Genomic DNA, 22,661 nt, shown 5'->3' on the forward strand with positions numbered 1-22,661 from the left:
CGCCTGTGGGACTGTTCGCATCTGACCAGGGAACTGACACCCGAGTGACAGTTCTCCTGGGGTGATGGAGCTGGAGAAGAAGCGGAGTGGGTGAAGAAAATCGCATGGAGATTGCACGCGATCTGACACTGTCTTGGGGTGATGGAGCTGGGGAAGAAGCAAAGTGGGGATTCTTGGATCCGACGTCGTGTCTTTGCCATAGGGACTGATTCTTGGAATAAAATCCGCAGTATTCATCTGGTTAGACCATGGGAGCCACTCCCCACTGTTGAGCATCACCTCCTCCAGGCAGCCTCTCGGGCTGTCTCCCTAACCCAGGCTGGGTTAGGGACCTTTCGTGGGTTGCCCCTCCCCCTTACTCTGAATGTCATTGTTTTCATGGCCTGCTCCTACACCTGCCATGCTAGGCTGGTTTCCTGCAGTTGGCTCCAGATCAGGAAAGGTTCCCTGATTTCCTGAAATGGTGCAATAGCAGCGCTGGCTAGGGCTGAGTAATGGGGGAGCCTAGAGTAGGGAACTGGTGAGCGGGTGGGGGGCTAGAAGGCTGGAATGGCTGAAGTAGCAAATGGGCTCCTAAAACTGTGCCCAGTCTCAGCAGCCTGGGGAGGGGCCTGGCCGGGAGGGGGAGGGGGCAAGCCAAGACTCTTGCTGGCTGCCTGGGGCTCTTGATGCCCCCGGTAGAAGAATCATTATCAATGTGTGTCTCTGAAGGGGCAGGGATATTCCCGAGGAGAGGAGGCCAGGTTGGCACCGGGTGTGGCATTACTTTGGGTCTGGAATGTGGTAGAACCAGTGGGTCAGGCTGCTGAGGGCCCCAGATTCTGGCCCTAGGTTATTTTCTCCTCTGACCTGACGGCTTCCCGGGCTCCTAAGGAGCCAACCCCAAGCACAAGGATGACTGAAAAGAAAATATTTATTTGGGAAGAGATTGGCGAGGATGAGCTTAGAGGGTTCAAGCATGGGAGGCGGCTTCATGGCTGTCCAGGTAGCGCCTCAGGGCGGTGGGATAATCAGTTATGACGCCTGTGGCCCCCAGGTTGAAAGCAGCTTCAAAATCCGATTCTTCATTAAGGCACCAGAAAACCACCTGCAGGCAGAGGGAAGGGGCTTATTTCCAGAACCTTGTCCTGGAGAGTTGTGCATGCTCATTAGGAGGTTTCCTGAAATGAATTGCTGGAACTGACTGCTGCAATTCTTTTTTTGTTTGTTTGTTTTGTTTGGGGGCCACCCCAGCTCAGGGGTTACTCCTGGCTCTGTGCTCAGGAATCACTCCTGGCAGGCTTGGGGACTATCACGGTACTGTCACTACCCGCTGTACTGCCAGTCTGGACTTCGCAAACCAATTCCTTATTTTTATTTGGGGGACCACACTTGGTGGTGCCTGGAGAATCGCACAATGCCATGGTTTGAGCCTAGGGCTCACGTGCAGTCCTTTGAGCCATCACCCCCACCTGCAAACTAATTACTATTTATTTGTGTATTGGCAGGGGGGCAAACCCACCAGTGCTCCAGGCTTACTCCTGGAGGGAATGAGGGGACCATACGGGGTGCTGGGGATCAAACCTGGGTTAGTCACATGCAAGGCAACTGCCCCACCTGCTGTACTATCACTCCAGCCCCCAAACGGGTTCTTTTCTTTTTTTTTTCTTTCTTTTTGGGTCACACCTGGTGATGCACAGGGGTTATTCTGACTCATGCACTCAGGAATTACTCCTGGCAGTGCTTGGGGGACCATATGGGATGCTGGGAATCGAACCTGGGTTGGCCACGTGCAAGGCAAACGCCCTACCCGCTGTGCTATTGCTCCAGCCCCCAAAACGGGTTATTTTCTTTTTTTTTTTTTAATTATAATTTTATTTTATTTTATTAAATCACCGTGTGGAAGATTACAATGCTTTTGGGCTTAGATCTCAGTTATACAATGCTGAAACAACCATCCCTTCACCAGTGCCCATATACCACCACCAAAAAAAAAAAAAAAAAAAAAAACCCACACAGTACACCTCCCATCCCGCCCCCCCACCCCCTACCTTGTAACTGATAAGTTTCATTTTTACATTCTGTTTACTTTGGTTACATTCAATATTTCAACACAAACCTCACCATTGTTGTTAGGAGTACCCCACTAGATTCAGACCTACTGTGAAGACAAATAAGGTTGCGCGGCCGCGGTAGCGGCCGCGCGGTTTTGAATTTCTGTACTTTAACAAGAAGTCCAGGGAGATTTCTTCCAGATATTAGATAATTGCAGGCTTGAAAACCCAATCTGTGGTCGCTTGTACAGCTGTGGAGAGGCCGCACATGTGTGCGGCCCCCAAAACGGGTTATTTTCAAACACATCTATTAGGCCAGAGAGAGAGGGGTCAGGACTGAGGGCGTGCTATGCACACAGAGGCCTGAATCCTATCCCGGGCACCGCATGGTCCCCAAGCACAGAACTGGCCCCTGAGCGATGCCAGGTGATCCTTTGCTATTGTTACATAAACTTCTGTTCAAAAACGGTAAAAATGAGGGGCTGGAGCGGTAGCACAGAGGGTAGGGCATTTGCCTTGCACGCAGCTGACCCGGGTTTGATTCCCAGCATTCCATATGGTGCCCCGAGCACCGCCAGGGGTAATTCCTGAGTGCATGAGCCAGGAGTAACCCCTGTGCATCGCCGGGTGTGACCCAAAAACCAAAAAAAAAAAAAAAAAAACACGGTAAAAATGATTCCAAACTCATTATTTCCAAATGATTTCACCAGTGCCTACATTCTCGAGGTTACTGAAGCTTGTGGAATGTGTGAGATGGAAACAGATACCACTGCCTCAGGTGGCCCCCGACCTGTGCAATGACAGCATGATGTTGACCCCCAGGTGGCCATGGTAGAGATATCAGGGGGAGCACTGGTGATCACCTTGGCGCTGCCGGTCCCAGAGGGTGGCTGTGGGAGGGTGACTGGCACGCCAGTGCCCGCAGCCCACCCCTCTCTGTGACACACAGTGCAGGTGGTGAGTGTGGCCTGTGCAAGTCTCTGGCTCACACGTTTCTGTTGGTTTTTCTTCGGTGTTTGGGGCACCTAGTGGTGCTCCGGGATCATTTCTGTTGGGGCTTGGGGGGTCCATATGGGGTGCCGGGGATCAAGCCTGAGTTGGACTCATGCAAGGCAGGTGCATCCCCACTGTAATATTGTTCTGGCCCCTCACACTGTCCTACCTGACTATGACAGTGACAGTCCTGCCCCGGAGAGTAGGTGGGACGGCTGACCCTGAAAAGAGTTGTCATCCTTGTGTCCCCATCTCCCCAACAGCCCAACAATGACCTGGCTGTCACTGGAGCTCAAGTCATATTGAACGTGGGGCCCACTAGCCCTTCTCCACTTGGTGGCTGGAATGGCCCTGCTAAGCCTTAATTCCCTGCTCTGAGCCTCTCAGAAACTCCCCTTCCCTTTGAGTTTAAGTCCAAGTTAGAGCCAGGAGTGTACCCAGTGTACAGCACTAGCCTTGTCGGTGTGAGGCCCTGGGTTCGATCCTTGGCACCACCAAGCAAAAAATTAAGTAGCAAAAGTTTAGGCCAGGCCAGAGAGATGGTAGGGTGCTTGTACTTGCACATGGCCAACCCTGGTTCCATGCCTGGCACCCCAAATGGTCTCCTGAGCCCTGGCAGGAGTGATCCCTGAGTGCCATCAGATGTGACCCAAACCCCGCATCCCCCAAATGAAAGTCCAGGTCTGCTCCTTCCTGAGGGGCATGGCTGTCCCCTCAGCCTCTGCCACCTTCTCAAGTCCCCAGCGCAGCTTCCGGCAGCCGCTCCTCAGCCCCCTCTGCCAGCCTGGCATCCTGCACAGTGGCCTTTCCTTGCCCCTCCTGAAGCCAGCTCCCCACTCCTGTCCCCCCACGCTGTCTCCCTGGGCTCCCCGAGAAGGTCACTCTCCTCGGGGCTGCGCCAGCTTCTTCTCCGGGAGTGGGGAGAGTTGGGCCCCCGGGGACCTCATTGTGCCTAGTTTATCCCTTGTACCTCCCTGGGGAGCAACTATGCCTAGGTCCCCATTTTACAGGTTCAGAAACCAAGACCCACTGGCGACCTCCTCAAGAAGCCCCCCCCGCCCCCCAGTCAGCAGCGGGGGTGCAGGGCCAGCCCCTCCCGAGGAGCTGAGGACCCCTCACCTGTATCCCTCGCTGCTCCAGGTGCTGGATCAGGCTCTTCCGCATGATGATCCTGGGAGTGAGACACAGGTGGCAAAGGCCCAGCTGAGTGGGCCACAGGAGGAGGGCAGTGGCAGGCCCCAGTGGGCGAACCCCCGGCCACCCTGCCCGCCTCACCGTCTGGAAAGCACAGCTGCCAGCCGGTTCAGCACGGAGCAGGAGAAGGGGAAATAGGTCCTGCAGAGAGGTGAGGGGAGGAGATGACACCAGTTAGTGGGGAACCCCCCCCACCCCCCCACACACACATAAGCCTCTGCAACTGACCAAAGGAACAAATCCCCATTGTTTCTGGAGTCCTTTCTCCCCTGGCCTTGATTCGTATTCTTGGGGTGTACCTTACCCCTCAAATTCCTGGCGGGTCTAGCACAGAACCTAGACCAGGCTGGACACACCATCTGGAGGCCCTCGTGGGTGGACCTGGCCTGACAGTGTTTGTTTGACTGGTCCCTCCCTGCCTCCCTGCCCAGGTCAAGGGTGACTTTACAACAGCCCAAGGCTGTTGGGGGCAGACCTGGGCCCCCAATTGTGTGTCCCTGGAAAATTCCAGAACCTTTCTGAGCTTTCATTTCTCTACGGGGAATGGCACAGCTGTGTCCCTCTACCTCCGGGAGGAGCTGCAGGGTACATCTCCAAGAAGCTAAAGGCTATATACGGAAGATCCGATCCCCCCCACCCCCGACAGAGTTCTGTAGGGCAGGGGGTCTCTGTAGCACGGAGTTGGGGGGTCCATCTGGGAGCTTCTGTGAGGACAGGGAGAAGCTCAAAGAACTGGGAAACAGGGGCTGGAGCGATAGCACAGTGGGTAGGGTGTTTGCCTTGCATGCAGCCGACCCGGGTTTGATTCCCGGCATCCCATACGGTCCCCTGAGCATCACCAGGGTAATTCCTGAGTGCAGAGCCAGGAGTAACCCCTGTGCATCGCCGGGTGTGACCCAAAAAGAAAAAAAAAAAAGACCTGGGAAACAGAACTCTCTGAGAGCATCGAGAGCACAGGAGGGTCAGGTCTGAGAGCTGATAAAGTTCCCAGGTTCTGACTCTCTGTGGTTGTTAAAGCTGTTACTTTGTCTTTCCACGTGTCCCCTTGGAAACACTTTTTCAGACAGAAAGGGGCAGACAATGATGTCTTCCTCCAGGCCTCCTGGGGGGAAGGGCTGCCCCACCCCCACCACCACTAACACGGGTTTAGTTACTAGGTAGCTAAGACCAGAGGAAGTATTTGTTGGATGCATGAATGAAGGAACCTGCATCCTAAAACTCCAAGTTCAAGCATCTACATCCATTTCAGGTGGCTGGTCCCTCAGCGTTCATGAGAAACACGTCCCTCTAGATGCCTGGGGAGTGACAGAGTGTGTGTCCCCAGGGCCTGGGGGAAAGGAGAGGGACAGACCCAGCCGGGCTGTACCTGTTGATGATGCTGGGCAGGAAGCAGAGGAGGAAGGTCTCCGGGATGGGGATGAAGGGCAGCAGCCCCAGGTAATAAAGCAGCAGCACCCAGAATCCTCGGCTCATGGTGAAGGAGAAGGGCATCTGCGGGTTCTGTGGGGAAGGGACAGCCACTAGGCGGAGCAGAGATGGGGCCGAGGCGCAGGGAAGACTGTTCCGGATGTTGCTAGCCAGACTAGTACCAGCAGCAGAGACATCACATCTCGGCCCCCAGTGGGGGACCTCCTCGTGCCCACCAGCCTTAGCGTGAACATATTCCCCCACTTCCCAGGGGTCCTGAGAAGCCCCCTGGGAGCCCTCCGGATGCGGGGCGGGGAGGACTCACAGCGGCCTTGCACTTCTTCATGACCGAGCTCTTCTCCGAGGCCCACACGGTGATCTCGTTGCGGTTAAAATGCCTCACCAGGTCCGCGATCTGGGGGAGCAGGAGTCAGGTCGCCCCTCACAGCCGTGGCCCCACCCCCGCTCCCAGCAGCACCTTGTGGTTTTTTTTTTTTTTTTTTTTTGCTTTATTTGCTTTTTGGGTCACACCCAGCGATGCACAGGGGTTACTCCTGGCTCATGCACTCAGGAATCACTCCTGAGTGCAGGAGCCCAGGGGGTGCCCGGGGACCATGTGGGATGCTGGGAATCGAACCCAGGTCGGCTGTGTGCAAGGCAAACGCCCTCCCACTGTGCTATCGTGCCAGCCTCCCCAGCAGCACCTTGTGGATGAGCTCCTCATTGTCCGCCTTGACCTCCACCGACATGGGCGTCCGCGGGAACCTCTGGAACAGCTCCTCCAGGCTCACCATGCGGCGGTCCGAGCCATGAGCGACACGACCTGGGGGTGGGAGAGGAGTCTGAGAAGGACTGGGGGGGGCTCCGGGGGGGGGCAGGGACCCCGGGCAGGGGCAGGGCCGGCCCTGTCTCACCTGGGGAGAAGTACACCTCCAGCTCCTCCTTGTACAGCGGCAGGTCCTGCGGGCCAAGGCAGCACGTGTCACGGGAGCCCGCTGGAGGCGGGGCCAGACTTTGGGGACACCAGGGTGAGGCCCACCTTGAAGTCCAGGCTGGCCACATCCCTGTTCAGGCCCGACTGGCGGGACAGGTTCTCATCATGGGACACCACCACCACGCCGTCCCGAGTCAGGCAGCAGTCCAGCTCCAGGAGGTCTGCCCGCTGGGCCATGGAGCTAAGGGGGCAGAGGTGAGTCGGGTGCAGGGGTGGGGCAGGACCATGGGGAGGAGGAGGTCTGGGGGGGATGTGGGGCAGAGTCCCAGCAGGAAGCAGGTGCACCCACTAGCCTGGGCGTGCCGCACACACTCACTTCTCCATGGCCTCCAGGGTGTTCTCCAGCCGCTCTCCAGAGCCTGTGGGGACAGCGGACTGCGACCCCTCCGCACCCTCCCCCTGCCTCCTCCTCCCGACTGTTCTCAGTGCTGCCTGCGCCTCACCCTCCTGCTTGAGTCTCTGCCCTTTTTTTTTTAGTGGGCTTTTGGGGCCACACCAGGAAGTGTGCAGGGGCTATACCTGGCTTTGTGCGCGGAGCTCACGGTTACTCTCAGGGGTGCTCAGGGTCCCAGGTCCCCCATGTGCAAAGCACGTGCTCAGCCCCGAGCCAGCTCCCCAGCCCCTCTGCCCCCTCGCATCCCCCTCTTCCCACCCCGGCTCACTCCCCTCACCCCATCCCAGCTGACCTCCTCGGTGGGCCGCCAGGCGGGGTCTGAAGGCTGGGTCGTGGGGGGCATGCAGCAGGCGGGGCCGGCGCAGGAAGAAGATGGAGACCATGACGTAGCTGCCCAGGGCGGGCACGGCGTAGTAGAGCAGAGGACTCATGGGTGCTCGCCCCGCTGGGCCCCGGCTGCCCTCTGCCCGGCGGCCGCCGCACGCGCCACAGCTCTGCAGTGCTGGCTGCTGGTCGATGAGCTGCCTCCCCACTGGCCAGTCACCACACCCTGGGGACCTGCTGAGCCTGCTGCTGGCACTGAGCCAGGCTGCAGGGCTGAGCTGGGGATGGGGTGGGAGCAGGTGCCGGGCCAGGAAGCTCCAGCCTCAGACCCCACTACCCTTCCCTTCACTGCCCTGGGGTGGTTAGGCCCCTCCCCTGGCCCCCCCACAGGGCTGACCCACCCTGACCTATGCCCAATGGCGCGTGTGGCTATGGCACTCACTGTCCCCGCCTTGCCATTTCTAGAGAAGCTGGGCACCTGGGGGAGCGTAAGGTGCCCCTGAGTCACCCTCAGATTACCTTCAGCCAGTCTGACAGGAAATCATCGGAGTGGGGAGCACTGACTAAGGGGAAGCCTGAGCCCACGCCTCCTGATGGGGCTCCTTCCACCCCTCCCACCCCTGCCCGGAGCCCTTCAGCTCCACAACGTCCAGAGCCCGGGAGAGCCAAGGGAGATGCCGAGACTCGGGCAGCAGGTGCCCCTGAAGGACCACGAGTGCCGACTGGGCCCTCCCCGGCAGAACCATCCCCGGAGACTGGGGGCCTCGCACGGGAGCACAGAGCCGTGTCAGGGCTGGGGTTTGAGCCCGGGAATGTGCATCTTCCTCCAAGGATGTGGAGGAGTGGGGCTGGCTCAGCCTCAGCTGGGCAGCAGCTGGACGGGGCAGTCAAGTCATCAAAGCGGCGATTGTTGAAGGTCAGGGCGTCGGCGCGGACAGACAGAGCCAGGCCATCGCATACACATCTCTGTATTTATATATTAGATACAGGCACGGCGGGCAGGGGCGCGGGGCTCCCCAGTGCCCCACCCCCCACTTCTGTTCACCCACACGCAGAAGCAGCGGGGGGGTGGGGGGCATTAAGTGTGGCAGCTTTGGGGGAGGGGGCCCTGTCCCTCAGGGATACTAGCCCTTGAAACTTCGGAATGTTCCTTCAGGCAAAACGGGGTGGGGATTTTTTTTTAATGGGGTTCGAGGGACAGGGCTTACCCTGAGTCCTTACTCAGTCTCCCCCTCCGCCTCCCCCCACCCCACCCCTCAGCAGGTCCTGGGGCAGCCAGAGCCCTTCAATTCCAGAACTTCCAGAGACCGGGAGAGCGAAGGGAGATGACAAGACGGCCGGGCGGCAGCAGCAACAGATTTGCTTTCGGGCACCTGAGCCCCTCGGGTTGGGGGGCGGGCACGGAGGGGGCCTCGCAAAGCAAGGGAAGGCAGCCGGTGGTCAGTCCTCTGCCCGACCTGGGCTGCGGGGGCAGGGCTGGGCACAGTGTCCGTTTCTAACAGTCCACAGGAGGTGACGGGCAGGCAGGAGGCAGGACCTGGAGGGCGGACAAGCAGGGAGGGCGCCGTGAGCGGCCGGAGGCCTCGCCGGGGCCTGTTCTCCGCCTCACTCAGGGGCGGCCGCACAGCTTTGTGGTCCCTCCATTAGGAGGCTTTTTTTTTTTTGGGTCACACCCGGTGATGCTCAGGGGTTCCTCCTGGCTCTGCACTCAGGAATCACTCCTGGTGGTGCTCAGGGGACCCTATGGGATGCCGGGAATCGAACCCGGGTCAGCCACGTGCAAGGCAAACGCCCTACCAGGTATGCTATCGCTTCAACCCCTGGGAAGCTCTTAAGGACCATGTGTGGTGACTGGGCCCACCCCACCAGAACCCTCAGGAGCCTGGGACACAGGAGCACAGAGCTGTGTCAGGGTTGGGGTTTGGGCCCGGGAATGGGCATCTTCCTCCAAAGAGGCCGCTGCGGGCCAAAGACAAAAAGGAGAGAGGAGGAGGAAGAGCAGTGTGGGTGGGGGGAGCCCTGTAGGGTTCCCCCAGGTGTGTCAACAGCTGCCCTGGGCACCAGGTGTCTGAAGGTGCCATCTAGGTCAGGCTGGTGTTGCCGTCTCCGCCCCACAAAATTGGCAGCCCCACCCGCCTCCCAGCCTGACTGCAGCCGCCGACGCTGACGGGCCCTGTCGGGCTACAGGGCTGCAAGGGGCAAGGGGCACAGGAGGGAGGCTGCGGGGGCTGGGGGGAGAGAAGTGGAACATCTGGAAGGTGGCGGGCCAGAGCAGGCGCTGGCCCTCTGCACCGATGTTTGAGGAAGAGGCACCTTGTGACGGGGGGGGGGGGGGGGCACTCACCAGGCCCCAGGGAACAGAGGCCCAGCTTAAGGGGTCTCCAGGGCTCCCGGCTGAAAGGGGGCTGTTTCCTGGAAGATGAGCTCCTTCAGCTGCTCCTTGGGTAGGTCATCCAGCTCCATGTCAAAGGTGAAAGGCTCCTCGGCCACGGGCTGCAGGGGCGAGAAGCAAGGCGACGGCAGGGACTGAGAGACCCGCCTCTGTCCACTCCATCCTCCCACCTGCCTGCCACCAGCAGCTGCCCACCTCATCCGTCGGGTCATAGTACTGGTCCACATAGGGATGAGCCAGAGCTTCCTCCACCGTGATCCGTTTGTTGGGGTTAAAGGTCAACATCCGGTCCAGCAGGTCAAGGGCTAGGGAGATGGGGGTCGAATGTAGGATCTCACTGGAAGAGCTCCCCAAAGCATCACTTTACTTCCCCATGCCTGGGGACTGTCTACCCAAGCAGCTGCACCCGGTTTTCTTCCTGCACCAGTCCCCACGTCTCTTCTACCTTTGGAGTCTGCCTTGGGAAAAAGCTTGGCCCAGGCCACTTTGGTCTTGGAGGGAAGAGACTGTAGGTAGTTCCGGGCCTTCATGTTGATGATACAATTCAGGTCCTCCTGCGATGGCGAGCCCAGGATACCTGTGGGGAGGCAGGTGGCTCGGTGAGAGATCCCTATCCCTCTGGGAGCAGGATCGAGCACAAGGGCCCGGTGTCAGTGGGGAAGAGCAGGGCGCTGACCCAGGCACTCCCTGTTCCAATGCGACCCTCACCCTCAGGGTGGGGTGGGGCATTGCTTTTTCCGACAATCAAATGAAGGTCGTGTGCACACTTCATGGAACTACTATGAGACGCTGGGGCGGGGATCCACGTTTGGTAGCGCCCCTGACTCGACTCCCACTGATCCTGATGTTTGGAAATCTCTCCCCGCCGCCCCCCCATAAGCTCCCTCCCATTCAGCCCGGAGGCCCCTCTCACCCAGAATGTGGTTGAGCTGGTCTAAGTAGTGCTTGCCGGGGAAGATGGGCCGGTTGGAGAGCATCTCGGCCAAGATACAGCCCACAGACCAGATGTCAATGGACTTGGTATAGCCCTGCGGAGAGCGGGAGAGAGGAGGGCTCCTGGACCAAGTCTCACCGAGGCCCTCTTGTCTGAGCCCAACCACCACCTGTCCCCGAGGTTCAACACCAGCTGGACTGGTCAGGGCCCAGCCGAGCCGAAGCTCAGCTGCATTCTGAGAGGCCTGGGCTGCATTCTCCAGCCCGGCAAGGTATCAGCAGACCCCTGGGTACGCTTCCTGCATCACGGGGGTCGGTGCTTGGATATTCTGGGACTTGGTGCTTTCCCTTCCGGGTCAGCCCCCCTACCTTGGAATTCAGCATGATCTCTGGGGCCCGGTACCAGCGTGTCGCCACGTATTCTGTTAGGAAGCCCGTGTGGTCGTGCTCAGGATCGGCAATCCGGGCCAGGCCAAAGTCGCAGATCTGGAATCCAAGCCGGGCTATGAGCTTGGTACTCTTGGGCTCCATGGCCCAGTCTGCTCCCTGTGTGCGCAGCTGTGCAGTGCTCTCCTATCCATGGTGCACTTGGAAGGCCCAGATGGGGGGGTACTAGCACCCAATCCTCTGCCCTTAAGGTCCCACCCGGCCCTCTGACCTTAAGGTCGCAGGTGGTGTTGATGAGCAGGTTGGAGGGCTTTAAGTCCCGGTGGAGCACATTGGCCGAGTGGATGTACTTGAGGCCCCGCAGGATCTGGTACAGGAAGTAGCAGATATGGTCGTTGCTCAGCTGCTGGCTTTTGAGCAACTTGTATAGGTCTGTCTCCATCAGGTCCTGCACAATATAGCTGAGGGTGGCAGTGGAGACCCCCCCCAGGTGGGGGGAGCAGGAGGCACTGGGTTAAGAAGAACAGGCTCGAGGAATATTCTTCCCATCCCCGCCAGCTGCCGCCCAGGATCCCCGGAGCTGGGAACCCGTAACACATGCCAGACAAGCCCACCACAAGCAGCAGGGGTGGGGGCTGGGGGGCAGGGCTCTGCCATCTCTCAGCAGATGACCTGGGCAAAGCGGCGGCCACTGAGTGTGTGGCCACCGTCCCCCTACCAGGACAATGGAAGAAAGTATTGTGGGAGGTAGGAGAACATCCCAGCAGGGATGTGGCATAGCGGTCGAGCACTTGCCGGGCATGGATAAAGCCCCAGGTTTAATCTCCAGTACCACAACCCCCCACCCTGAAAATCACAGAAAGAAACCTTTGTTACTGCCGAGGGCTAATGTATTGTATTCATGGGAGGCCTGGGTTCGACCCCTGGCACCGCAGGGTATCCACAGGGAGAGATGCCTGAGCACCCCCGGGAATGGCCCTGAGCATCACTGGATCCTATGGCCCGAGCACTCATGCCACTCTTCTCTGCCCGGGCTGTGCCTCGTGCGTGCAGAGTGCAATGTTCTCCTACCCAGGGTGCACTCGGGAGGCCCAGAAGAGGGTGGGGAGTGGGGTGAGGGGGGACCAACACCCAACTCTCTGACCTGAAGGTCACACCCCACCCTCTGACCTGGGTTCAGTCCCTGGCATCACATGTGCTCCCCAGTGCCCCTCCAGGAGTGATACTGAGCAAGCCCTCAGCACTGCCAGGTGTGCCCCTAAACAAACAAACAAAAATCGAGGGTGCCATAGAAATGACCTGCGCCGAGCAGCCTGCCCAGGGACTGCCAGGCATGTCCTAGTCGCCGGCAGACTTGTACTGAGGCACGGCTGCCTTCGGGGTAATGCCCGAGCCTCGCGGCAGCGGAGAGGGTTAAACGAAAGACTGTACAAACACCATCTGGCAAGCAATAAATGTTTGCTTGAAAATAAACGCCTGCCTTATGGGAACGGTTTGTGCAGGGCAAACGAGAAAGCCCAACGGCGCGCTCCCGTGCCGAGGACCTCAGCAGACAGGAGCGGGGCCCGTCACCCTGGCAGAGAAAACAAGGCTTCAGCCCCACAAGTCCGTCCATGGGCTGGCTCGGGGCTGGTCTCGGGGAGACCACGTCAGGGCTGCCCCTTAGCATCTGCCCCCAGGGCTTCTAGGAACGGCTGAAGCAGCCCTGCCGTCGTCTCCTACACGAGGGGCCCAGCCGGACTCCGTGACTTGCTTCAGGTCACACAACAGGGTGGGGTGAGTGTGGGGGGGCTGCACTCCTAGGAGAAGGGCTGGGGCTGCCTACGAGGGGGCAGAGGTGACCGTGAGGCTGTAACAAGCTCTTGTCAACAGAGCCGAGCAGGAAGTGGACCATAAACTAGGAAAGAGATAAGGGGGGGCTGGCGACAAAGGCCCAACTGTCCCTCCCTGGGCAAGGTCCACATCCAGAGAGGGGGGACGGGTGGGGCTCCAGAAAGCAGGAGTCCGGACAAACAAAAATCTTTTTCAGTGGGGAAGGCAGGCACAGGGCTGTTTTGGTTCGGGAGTCACAACTAGGGGCGCTCAGGGGCTACTCGCGCCTCAGTGCCTGGGAGTCCTTCTTGGTCGTGCCGGGGGGGACCGGGCCATGCCCGAGATCACACGTCGGCCTCATGCACACAAAGCCTGTGCTCAGACTGTTGGGCTCTTCCTTCTGCCCCCCCCACCCCTGGTTTTGTAACCCTGTTTCCTCATGAGCACTGGAGTGAGCAGACCCATCTGAGAGGGTTGCTAAGAGATGGGTCAAGAAGTGTCCAGCACCGGCTGTCACCAAAAGAAGGGGTCATCTTCTGCCCTTCTTTCAGTCTGAGCACTTCGAGGGGAAAGAATTAAGATGCGTGAGGCAAGAACGGCTCGTGGGCAGGGGCCGAGTGCGTTGGAGAACTGCACCCAGGCAAAGCTCTCACAGAGCCCGTCTCGCCCCAGCCCTCCTGAGCCCCCCTGAGCCCCCCTGAGGCACGGCAGAGGGAACAGACTGGCCCAGGGGCTCACGGCCTGGCCTGGACCCAGCGGGGGCCTCCCAGCCCCTTTCGCTCCGTGGCTTCTTTTCTGCTGGGCAGTTTCTGGCCCTGGACTGGTCTGAGGGACGGTGGGAAGGAGGAGCCGAGAGCCTGGCTAGGGGCGGCCCCCGGCCCCCAGCCCAGCCGTCTGGCCCAGGTGAAGGATACACATCCCGCATGGCTTCCAGGGTGGGGGCCCGCAGGATGTCCCGGATGCCGATGACATTCTCGTGGCGGAAGCGCAGCAAGATCTGAATCTCTCGCAGCGTGCGCTGACAGTAGGTCTGATGCTCGAAGGGACTGATTTTCTTGATGGCCACTCGCGTCTTGCGCACATGGTCGTAAGCTGAGCTGAGAGGGCCAGAGAGATATTCCTGGTGTGACCTTACAAGGGGGAGTCCAAGGCCCGGTGGCCCCACCCAGGCCCGGGCAGGGAGGAGCACGGTACTGGGGCCAAGTCATAAACAATGCCGGTTCCTTCCTGCCGGGCAGGCCTGGGATCTCCAGGGAAAAGGCTGGGGAGCGGCCAGGCGGCCCCTCATGACTTCACAAACAGAGGAAGAGACTGACCGCTCGCTGACTTCCCTCTCCTCGGCCCTTTCCATTCCACTCGCCCTGACCCCTCATCCTCTGCTTCCCAGGGCGTCCCCCAGCCCCCAAGGCAGGTTCAGGGGCCCCACAGAGCAAGGCAGGGGGAGCAGGAGGCGCTCAGGGCAGGGCGGGGGCTGCACCCCAGGAGCCACCGCCCAGAGCACAGGTGGGCTGCAACGCTGGTGCCTGCAGCGGGCACAGACCCCCCTCCCCAGGGCAGCCCTCCCCCCTCCCGCTGCGCCCCGCGCGCCCCAACCCTGCCCAGCTCCGAGCTCGTCATCAATGCCAAGCGCCTGGGCCGGCCTCTCACGGGGGCCATCCAAGGCATCCAGCCCCAGCCCCCCGGAGGGTCCCCCATGACCTCCCCAAGGAGAGTGGTTCTGCTCGCCCCACCCGCGTCTCCAGGGTCCCTGCAGCACCCCACCTGCCCTCACCGCACCCTGCCCCCTAAAGCACCCTGAGCTCGGCTGGCTCGCACCCAGCGCCCCCTCCCCAAGGAGAGCACGCGCAGGCCCTCTCCCGGGGCCGCTCGCCACCCTCCCGGAGCCGGCTTTCGGGGGGCACGCGGGGAGGCTCCACACCCACCCTCGCTCTGTCCCGGGAGCCCCCTCCCCGGAACGCCCCCTCACCTGACCATGCCGTACGCGCCCTCGCCGATGTACTGCAGCTGCGTGTAGCGCGGGCCCACGTCGAACGGCTGCCCCTTCACCATCTCCACTTCCCCGGGGACCCCCGGGACCACCCCATCGGCGCCCCGGGGCTCCCCGCCCCCGCCCCCCTGAGCAGCCGCCGCCGGCGCCGCCATCTCCACTCCTCCCCGCCCGCCGCCGGCCCCGCCCCGCCCCGCCCCGCCCCGCGCGCGCCCGCCCCGCCCCGCGCGCGCCCGCCCCGCCACGTGACCCGCCGCGCGCTCCCCGCCGGGGCTCCGGGGCCGTCTAGACGCCGGCCGGCCCTTCCCCGCAATGCAGATCCGCCCGTCGCCGGCCCGCGCCCTCCGCGACCGGAGCCTGCCAGCCGGTGGCGTGATGAGGAAGGGCCGAGCCGCGGCCGCCGGGGGTGGAACCTCAGCAGCCCGCTGCAGGGGGCCCTCCCGGGGCCCGGTGTCGCGCCCCACTGACCAGTACCTCCTCCCTACTCCGCGGTGACCCCGCCCGGGAGTCACACCACGGAGAGGCGCAGGAGCTTTTTGCAGAGTCGTGCGGGAGAGGGCTGGGGACCCAGCTCGGCCAGTACCGCATGCAGTGCCCCGTGCTCTGCAGCGTCCCGACCTCGGGCGGATAACCCAGGCCTGTCAGTGAACAGCCGCGAAAGGCAAATGCTGCATCCAGGGACAAGTGGCTTTTCAGTTAAAATATGCCATCAACCTGCCCTTCCGAAAATTAGTAAAATAGGTCTCATTTTTTGGTTGTCAACAAAATTGACACCACTGCAGTCCCACCGAGATCCTTGAGCCCTTGGTTTCCTTCCTTAGGAGAGATCACAGGGTAGTAAGTGGGTGTCAGCTGCTCTGCTCAGAGTGTCCGAGGAACCAGTGGGCAGTCTTGAGAGCTGGAGAATCTACTTGGTTAAGGTCACTGTGATAATAATAGGACTGTGAGGCAGTAAAGCTGTCTCCTGACAGACACGGGCCCTGGTTGACTTCATACTGTCCGTAATAGCTCAGGGGTCTGCGTTTGACTGCAGACTCCCTGCCCGAGTGGAAGATTGAAGGGCCAGGACCACAATCCAGCCCACCCCCTCACTTCACAGTGAAGATGTCAGCTGGAAGCTTCACAAAATGATACCTAGGTAGGCTCCAGGAAGCAAGCACTTTATTTATTTTATCCTGGGATGACATGCATTAGAGATCAAGAGACAAAATGGAACCATAATTGACGATTCTGAAATTGCTCATAATCAGATCTACAGCCAGGCACTCTACTTCAGATTAATGAGACTGTGTGGCTGGTTCCTAATAGCCCCCAAGTCAGTGAAGGTTCAAGGGGTGCTAATTAGGTCAATGGGTTTTGGTTTTTCATTTGATGGGCTATTGAATAGCGGCTGTGTGCAGAGTGCCCCAGCCTGGCACTGCGGCTAATGAAAGATCACTCTATGGGGTGAATTCATGATTAGGAGGGAGGGCTCCTGGAGCCAGACTGCAGGGTTCCATTCCCAAAGCTGCACCTTCCTTGCTGTGCTGCCTACCTGAGCCACTTCCCCCGTGACCCGCTGCTACTTGTGGAGACAGACAAGCTCTCTGCTAGAGCCAAAACAGACCCGCAGAGTCCATTAAGGATGGGATGTGGCTGCTAATCGTGTGTGAGCTCAGAGGTGGGTAAGAGAGCCCTGGGGAAATGAAGGAGTAATGGAGGCAGATAAATCATTGGAAAGGAAGTGGGGAGCAGAGGGGCCGGTTGGAGTTTGGAGGGGAGGGAGCAGGAGCAGCGTTTGTGCAGTTAGGGATTGTAGCCTGGAGGGCAGGTGGGGGCCGGGTTGAGTTTGGGCCTTCTTACCCCCACCTTTTTATTAAAGCACTGTGGTTTGGGGCTGGAGCGATAGCACAGCGGGTAGGGCGTTTGCCTTGCACTCGGCCCACCCAGGTTCGATTCCCAGCATCCCATATGGTCCCCTGAGCACCGCCAGGAGTGATTCCTGAGTGCAGAGCCAGGAGTAACCCCTGTGCATTACCGGGTGTGACCCAAAAGAGCAATAAATAAATAAATAGATAAATAAATAAAGCACTGTGGTTTACAAAGTTATTCACAGTTGAGTTTCAGATATACAATATTGCAGCACTGATCCCACCACCAGTGTTAAATTTCTTTCATCACCTTCTTTAGGTTCCCTCCCTTATCTGCCCGCCCCCTCCCCAGCCTGCCTTCTTGACTGGCACCTTTCTAAAGGTTATTCGAGGGCGGGTCTCTTGATTTCAGTGTGGTTGACTCTGTGATTTGACTATTTGGCTCCATCATTCCTTAATACCACCAATGGATGCAAGTCCCCTGTTGCTTCTGCCTCTTCTCCTCCTCCCCTCCACTCTTTCTTCCCTTCTCCTCCCAATTCTCTGGGGCCAAGGTTGATCAGGGCACTCCCCCAACCCCCTGCCCTTTAGAACATGACATTCCCTCATCGAGTTATTCTAACTACCACACAGGAGTGATATCAGAGTTTGGATGTTCTTCAGTAAGTGATAAAAGCCTTTATGAGACATATGCCAGAGCTTTTTGCAAGTGTTTTAGTGACTCAGAGAAAACACCATAGAGCTCAGCTAGGAGCCAGGTTTTCCGAGTGGGGGTGAGTTTCCCAGCACAGGCCAGGCTGGAGGATGGCGGTGCCTCTTGGAGCTGTCTCCCGCCGGCTCTAAGGAGGGCCTGAGATTCCCCTCTAGTGGCTGAGGTTGGTACTTCCTGAGAAATTGCCCTGGGATTTCTCTGTGCAGGGCACTCAGATTTTCCACATCTGCATCCTGATAGCAGCCATATTAAATAGATACTATGTGTATGATAGATACATATTTTTCTCTTTGGGTCACACCCAGCGATGCACAGGGGTTACTCCCGGCTCTGCGCTTAGGAATTACTCCTGGCGGTGCTCAGGGGACCATATGGGATGCTGGGAATCGAACCCGGGTTGGCCGCGTGCAAGGCAAATGCCCTACCCGCTGTGCTATTGCTCCAGCCCCTAGATACATATTTTTTTGATTGGGGTCCCCAAATAAGAAATACATATACATCATACACATCCTGTGGTGCTCAGGGATCACTCCTGGCTCTGTGCTCATGGATCACTCCTGGAGGGGCTCAGTGTACCAAGGATTCAACTGGGATTGGCCATGTGCAAGGCAAGAGCTTTAACCCCTGAACGGTCTCTCTGACCCAGTACTGTGAACGTTTAATATGGAAGGGGAAAAAAGGAAAAGTTTATAGAACTAAAAGTTGGAAGAAGCTCTACGCACCCCCTTTTTCTTTTCTTTCTTTTCTTTTGCTTTTGGGGTCACACCCGGCGATGCACAGGGGTTACTCCTGACTCTGCACTCAGGAATCACTCCTGGCAGTGCCCGGGGGACCATATGGGATGCTGGGAATTGATCCAGGGTTAGCCGCATGCAAGCAGATGCCCTACCCGCTGTGCCATCGTTCTAGCCCCTAGGCATCATTTTTTTCATCAGGACTTTATTACTTCATAGATCACAGTGTTGTTAAATTTTTTCTGTTTTGGGTTGGAGCAATAGCATAGCAGGTAAGTCTCTTGTCTTGCATGTGGCTGACCCAGGTTCGATCCCTGACATCTCATATGGTCCCGTAAGCACCATCAGGAGTAATTCCTGAGTGTAGTCAGGACTAACCCCTGAGCATCACCAGGTATGGCCTCAAACCACCAAGAAGAAAAAAAAATAGTTTTTCTTTTGTTCCTTATTTGGTTTTACTGTATCCCCCGAATCTTCCCAGAGTAAGAGCCTTTTGGTTTGATTGTGTTTTGGGCTCATGCAAGAGCTACTCTGAGGGCTGGAGCAATAGCACAGCGGGGAGGGCATTTGCCTTGCACGCGGCTGACCTGGGTTCAATTCCCAGCATCCCATATGGTCCCCTGAGCACTGCCAGGAGTAATTCCTGAGTGCAGAGCCAGGAGTAACCCCTGTGCATCGCTGGGTGTGACCCAAAAAGCAAAAAAAAACAAAAAACAAAAACTACTTGGGCTGGTGTGGGCGGTGATAAAGAGACCAGGTGGTGTTGGGGAGCAGCCCAGGTCCCCTACCTGCAAAGCATGTGTTGCAGCCCCCTGAACTCTCTCTCTGGCTACGGACTAAGTCTTTTTATACCAGTTCTTAGCTGTTCATGATGTCAAGGTCATCAAAGGGGCCAATAATTCACTGATGGCAATTCATTGAAAGAGCACAAATGAACATATTCATTTCAATGATCTCACCTAGGAACTGGAAAAATAGAACAGTGGGGAGGGCGCTTTCTGTTCATGCACGAACTCGGATTCAGTCTCCCTATATCGTCCCCTGAACCCTTTTAGGAGTGATCCCTGAGCTCAGAGGTAGGAGTAAACCCTGAGCGCCACCAGGTGTAAGCCCAAACACAAACATACAGCCCGACTAGCTAGCATGAGACTAGAGGCAGCAACCGTACAAGGTAGGGGATGAAATACTTAAACGTTCTTAATAGGGAGGCTCCCAAGCAGTGCTCAGAAGCTGGGGCCCCACCATTAATTCTTTTTTTTTTTTTTTTAATTGAATCACCGTGTTGAAAGTTACAAAGCTTTCAGGCTTAAGTCTCAGTTACATAATGCTCGAACACCCATCCCTCCACCAGTGCATGTATTCCACCACCAAGAACCACAGTAAACCTCCCACCCACCCACCCCCGCCCCCCCGGTCCCCCACCCCGCCTGTGTAGTTGGTAAATTTCACTTTACTTTCTCTTTACTTTGATTACATACAAACAAAAAAAACTCACTATTATTGTTTGGAGTTTACCCCCCAGAGTCGGACGTGCTGGAAAAGAAGCATTTGATAATTTGTTTTCCATTGCTGCAAATGAGGAGGTAGGAGGTCGTGTGGCCACAGTAGCGGCCGTGAGGTTCTAGATTTCTGTATTTTAGTATTTTAGTGACTAAGTCCAGAGGGCCCACCATTAATTCTTGGCCAACTGGGCTTGAAGTTCAAAAATGCGGCCCTGGGATGTGATGACGCTCATGTCCCTCTGTGCCAGGGATCAGGATGGGAGTGCCAGGACAGTACTCGGGAGTGCCAGGACAGTACTCAGCAATGCTCAGGGTACTGTGTGGTGCTAGGAATTGAACCCAGGTTGCACACATGCATGTTTGTATCCTCACTGATGTATCATCTCCTGGCCTGGGATTGGGACTGTATCACTGTATCATTGTATCACTGTATCACTGTATCATTGTCACCCCATTGTTCATCAATTTGCTTGAGTGGGCACCAGTAATGTCTCCATTTGTCCCAGTCCTGAGATTTTAGCAGCCTCTCCTTACTCGTCCTTCTCACGTACAATACAAGCGCCTTTTGAAGATTCCACGTCAGTTATTTTGCAGGACAGTTGCCTGAGGTTGCCATGTGGTCCCTCTTCTTCTAAGGACATCACTAATGTCCTCACTCGTCTCTTCCTTTGGGCGCCTTCCTTCTGGCCGGTGCCTGAAACACAGCCCTGATGAGCTTTGTACTAAGCAGGAATCTCTCAGTGGCAGTTGGCCAGAGTCCCAGCTCAAACAGATCTACACAGGTCAGGCAGTGGGTGGGCTTACCCAAAAGTTCAGAGGTTGGGGTCAGAGAGATAGTACGGGGCAGGGGGGGTGGGGGGAGTGGGTTACCTTGCATGTGGCCAACTCAGGTTCAGTCCCAGCTTCTCAATGTCTTCCCAAGCAATTTCTTCCTTTCTTTCTTTCTTTCTTTCTTTCTTTCTTTCTTTCTTTCTTTCTTTCTTTCTTTCTTTCTTTCTTTCTTTCTTTCTTTCTTTCTTTCTTTCTTTCTTTCTTTCTTTCTTTCTTTTTCTCTCTCTCTCTCTCTCTTTCTTTCTTTCTTCTTTCTTTCTTTCTTTCTTTCTTTCTTTCTTTCTTTCTTTCCTTCTTCCTCTCTTTCTTTCCCTCTTTCTTTTTTCTTTTTGGGTCACACCTAGCGATGGACAGGGGTTACTCCTGGCTCTGCACTCAGGAATCACCCCTGGTGGTGCTCAGGGGACCATATGGGATGCTGGGAATCGAACCCGGGTCGGCCACGTGCAAGGCAAACTCCCTACCCGCTGTGCTATTGTTCCAGTCTCCTCTTTCTTTCTTTCTTAAATTAGCACTGTAGCACTGTCTTCCTGTTGTTCATTGATTTGCTCGAGCGGGCACCAGTAACGTCTCCATTGTGAGACTTGTTACTGTTTTTGGCATATCAAAGATGTCATGGGTATCTTGCCAGGCTCTGCCATGCTGGCGAGATAGTCTCGGTAGCTGGCTGAGCTCTCTGAGAGGGGGGCAGAAGAATCGAACCCAGGTCGGCCGCATGCAAGGCAAACGCCCCCACTTCTGACAGTTTGCTTTCTTTTCTTTCTTTTTTTTTTTTTTTTGCTTTTGGGTCACACCCAGCAATGCACAGGGGTTTCTCCTGGCTCATGCATTCAGGAATTAACTCCTGGCAGTGCTCAGGGGACCATATGGGATGCTGGGAATCGAACCCGGGTTGGCTGCGTGCAAGGCAAATGCCCTACCCGCTGTGCTATCACTCCATCCCCACAGTTCGCTTTCTTAAATTAAAAAATAAAATATGCAACACTTTACGAGTCTGCGTGTCACCCTTGTGCGGGGGCCATGCTAATCTCCTCCGTATCGTTCCAATTTTGAGTGTATGCGCTGCCAAAGCGACTCTCCCCAAGCACTTTCAGGAGTGATCCCTGAGCAGAGTCTGGAGTGTCCCCTCCCCCCCACAAAAAAGAAAAAAGCTTCGAGTTAAGGCAGAGCTGGGAGTGGGGGTGGGGGACAGGGGCTTCAGGCTCTATGCCCCATCGCCTCTCTCTTTTGAACTGGTCCCACCATGGGGAAGTTAGGGGGAAGTTAGTTCTTTGCATGAAGGCAAGATAACTGCAGGAGCGCAAATTCCCACGTCTTCTCATTCAGTACCTCCAAACTCCTGGAATGGTTAAAGCTCTTCTCTGAGCGATACTACGGCGGGGAGGGCGTTTGCCTCGAACATGGCCGACCGGGGTTCGATGCCCAGCATCCCATATGGTCCCTTGAGCCTGCCAGGAGTAATCTGTGAGTGCAGAGCTGGGAGGAAGCCCTGAGCACTGCCAGGTGTGCCAACCCCCCAAAAAACTCAAAACCCAAAACCCAAACACGTCTTCCGTCACAGCCTGTCTCTGTCCCCGTAGTCTGCTCTCTCCCCGCTGTCTCCTTGTAACTGAAGCTCCGCTTAGGCCTCCCTTTGGTTTGGTGTCTGTGGAGCCCGGGGCAAACAACGTGGAATTGGGGGGCTAGTTATATCTACTGGGGGGACTCAAACTTGGGCGTGGGAAGCTGGTTTCTCAGGCAGAGTTGGGGTGCTGGCACCGGGACCTGGTGAGCAGGCTGAACATGTCCCTGGCCGTGTTTCTGTCGGAAGATTCTGAATGCCTCCCAAAGGAAGCCCTCAATCCTTCAGCGTGCGACGGCTCACTCGCCTTCACCCCAGCCCACCCTTCCAGGCTTGTTTTGTGGATAAATCTTTTGCCAAACTGAACTGCGCTCAGACCCACCTAGGCATCCCTCCTCCTCCTCCTCCTCCTCCTTTTTCTCCTCCTCCTCCTCCTCCTTTTCCTCCTCCTCCTCCTCTTCCTCCTCCTCCTCTTCTTCCTCCTCCTCCTTCTCCTCCTCCTCCTCATCTTCCTCCTCCTCTTCCTCCTCCTCCTCCTCATCTTCCTCCTCCTCTTCCTCCTCCTCCTCTTCTTCCTCCTCCTCCTTCTCTTCCTCCTCATCTTCTTCCTCCTCCTCCTCC

At 57.3% G+C, this 22,661-nt stretch overlaps 2 protein-coding genes and 1 non-coding gene across 3 annotated transcripts; all 3 read right to left on the reverse strand.

The window, feature by feature from the left end:
* Positions 1 to 799: 799 nt before the first annotated feature.
* GDPD3 (glycerophosphodiester phosphodiesterase domain containing 3) lies at positions 800 to 7,668 on the reverse strand. Its single transcript, XM_004615941.2, has 10 exons — positions 7,308 to 7,668; positions 6,938 to 6,980; positions 6,667 to 6,802; positions 6,542 to 6,587; positions 6,332 to 6,450; positions 5,953 to 6,042; positions 5,587 to 5,720; positions 4,302 to 4,361; positions 4,146 to 4,197; positions 800 to 1,087 (listed from the first exon to the last, which is right to left on the reverse strand). The coding sequence occupies exons 1-10, from the start codon at positions 7,444 to 7,446 to the stop codon at positions 953 to 955; spliced, it is 954 nt and encodes a 317-aa protein (XP_004615998.1). The 5' UTR covers positions 7,447 to 7,668; the 3' UTR covers positions 800 to 952.
* Positions 7,669 to 8,291: 623 nt separating this feature from the next.
* MAPK3 (mitogen-activated protein kinase 3) lies at positions 8,292 to 15,040 on the reverse strand. The gene is made up of 9 exons (XM_004615845.2): positions 14,830 to 15,040; positions 13,778 to 13,960; positions 11,323 to 11,512; positions 11,034 to 11,150; positions 10,645 to 10,759; positions 10,177 to 10,308; positions 9,927 to 10,036; positions 9,684 to 9,832; positions 8,292 to 8,876 (listed from the first exon to the last, which is right to left on the reverse strand). The coding sequence occupies exons 1-8, from the start codon at positions 15,003 to 15,005 to the stop codon at positions 9,710 to 9,712; spliced, it is 1,146 nt and encodes a 381-aa protein (XP_004615902.2). The 5' UTR covers positions 15,006 to 15,040; the 3' UTR covers positions 8,292 to 8,876; positions 9,684 to 9,709.
* Positions 15,041 to 21,449: 6,409 nt separating this feature from the next.
* Positions 21,450 to 21,553, reverse strand: LOC129404555 (U6 spliceosomal RNA). The gene has a single exon (XR_008629950.1). It is a non-coding gene; the product is annotated as a U6 spliceosomal RNA (small nuclear RNA).
* Positions 21,554 to 22,661: the final 1,108 nt, after the last annotated feature.

Source organism: Sorex araneus, chromosome 4, assembly GCF_027595985.1.
Source record: "Sorex araneus isolate mSorAra2 chromosome 4, mSorAra2.pri, whole genome shotgun sequence".
Lineage (NCBI taxonomy): Eukaryota > Metazoa > Chordata > Mammalia > Eulipotyphla > Soricidae > Sorex > Sorex araneus.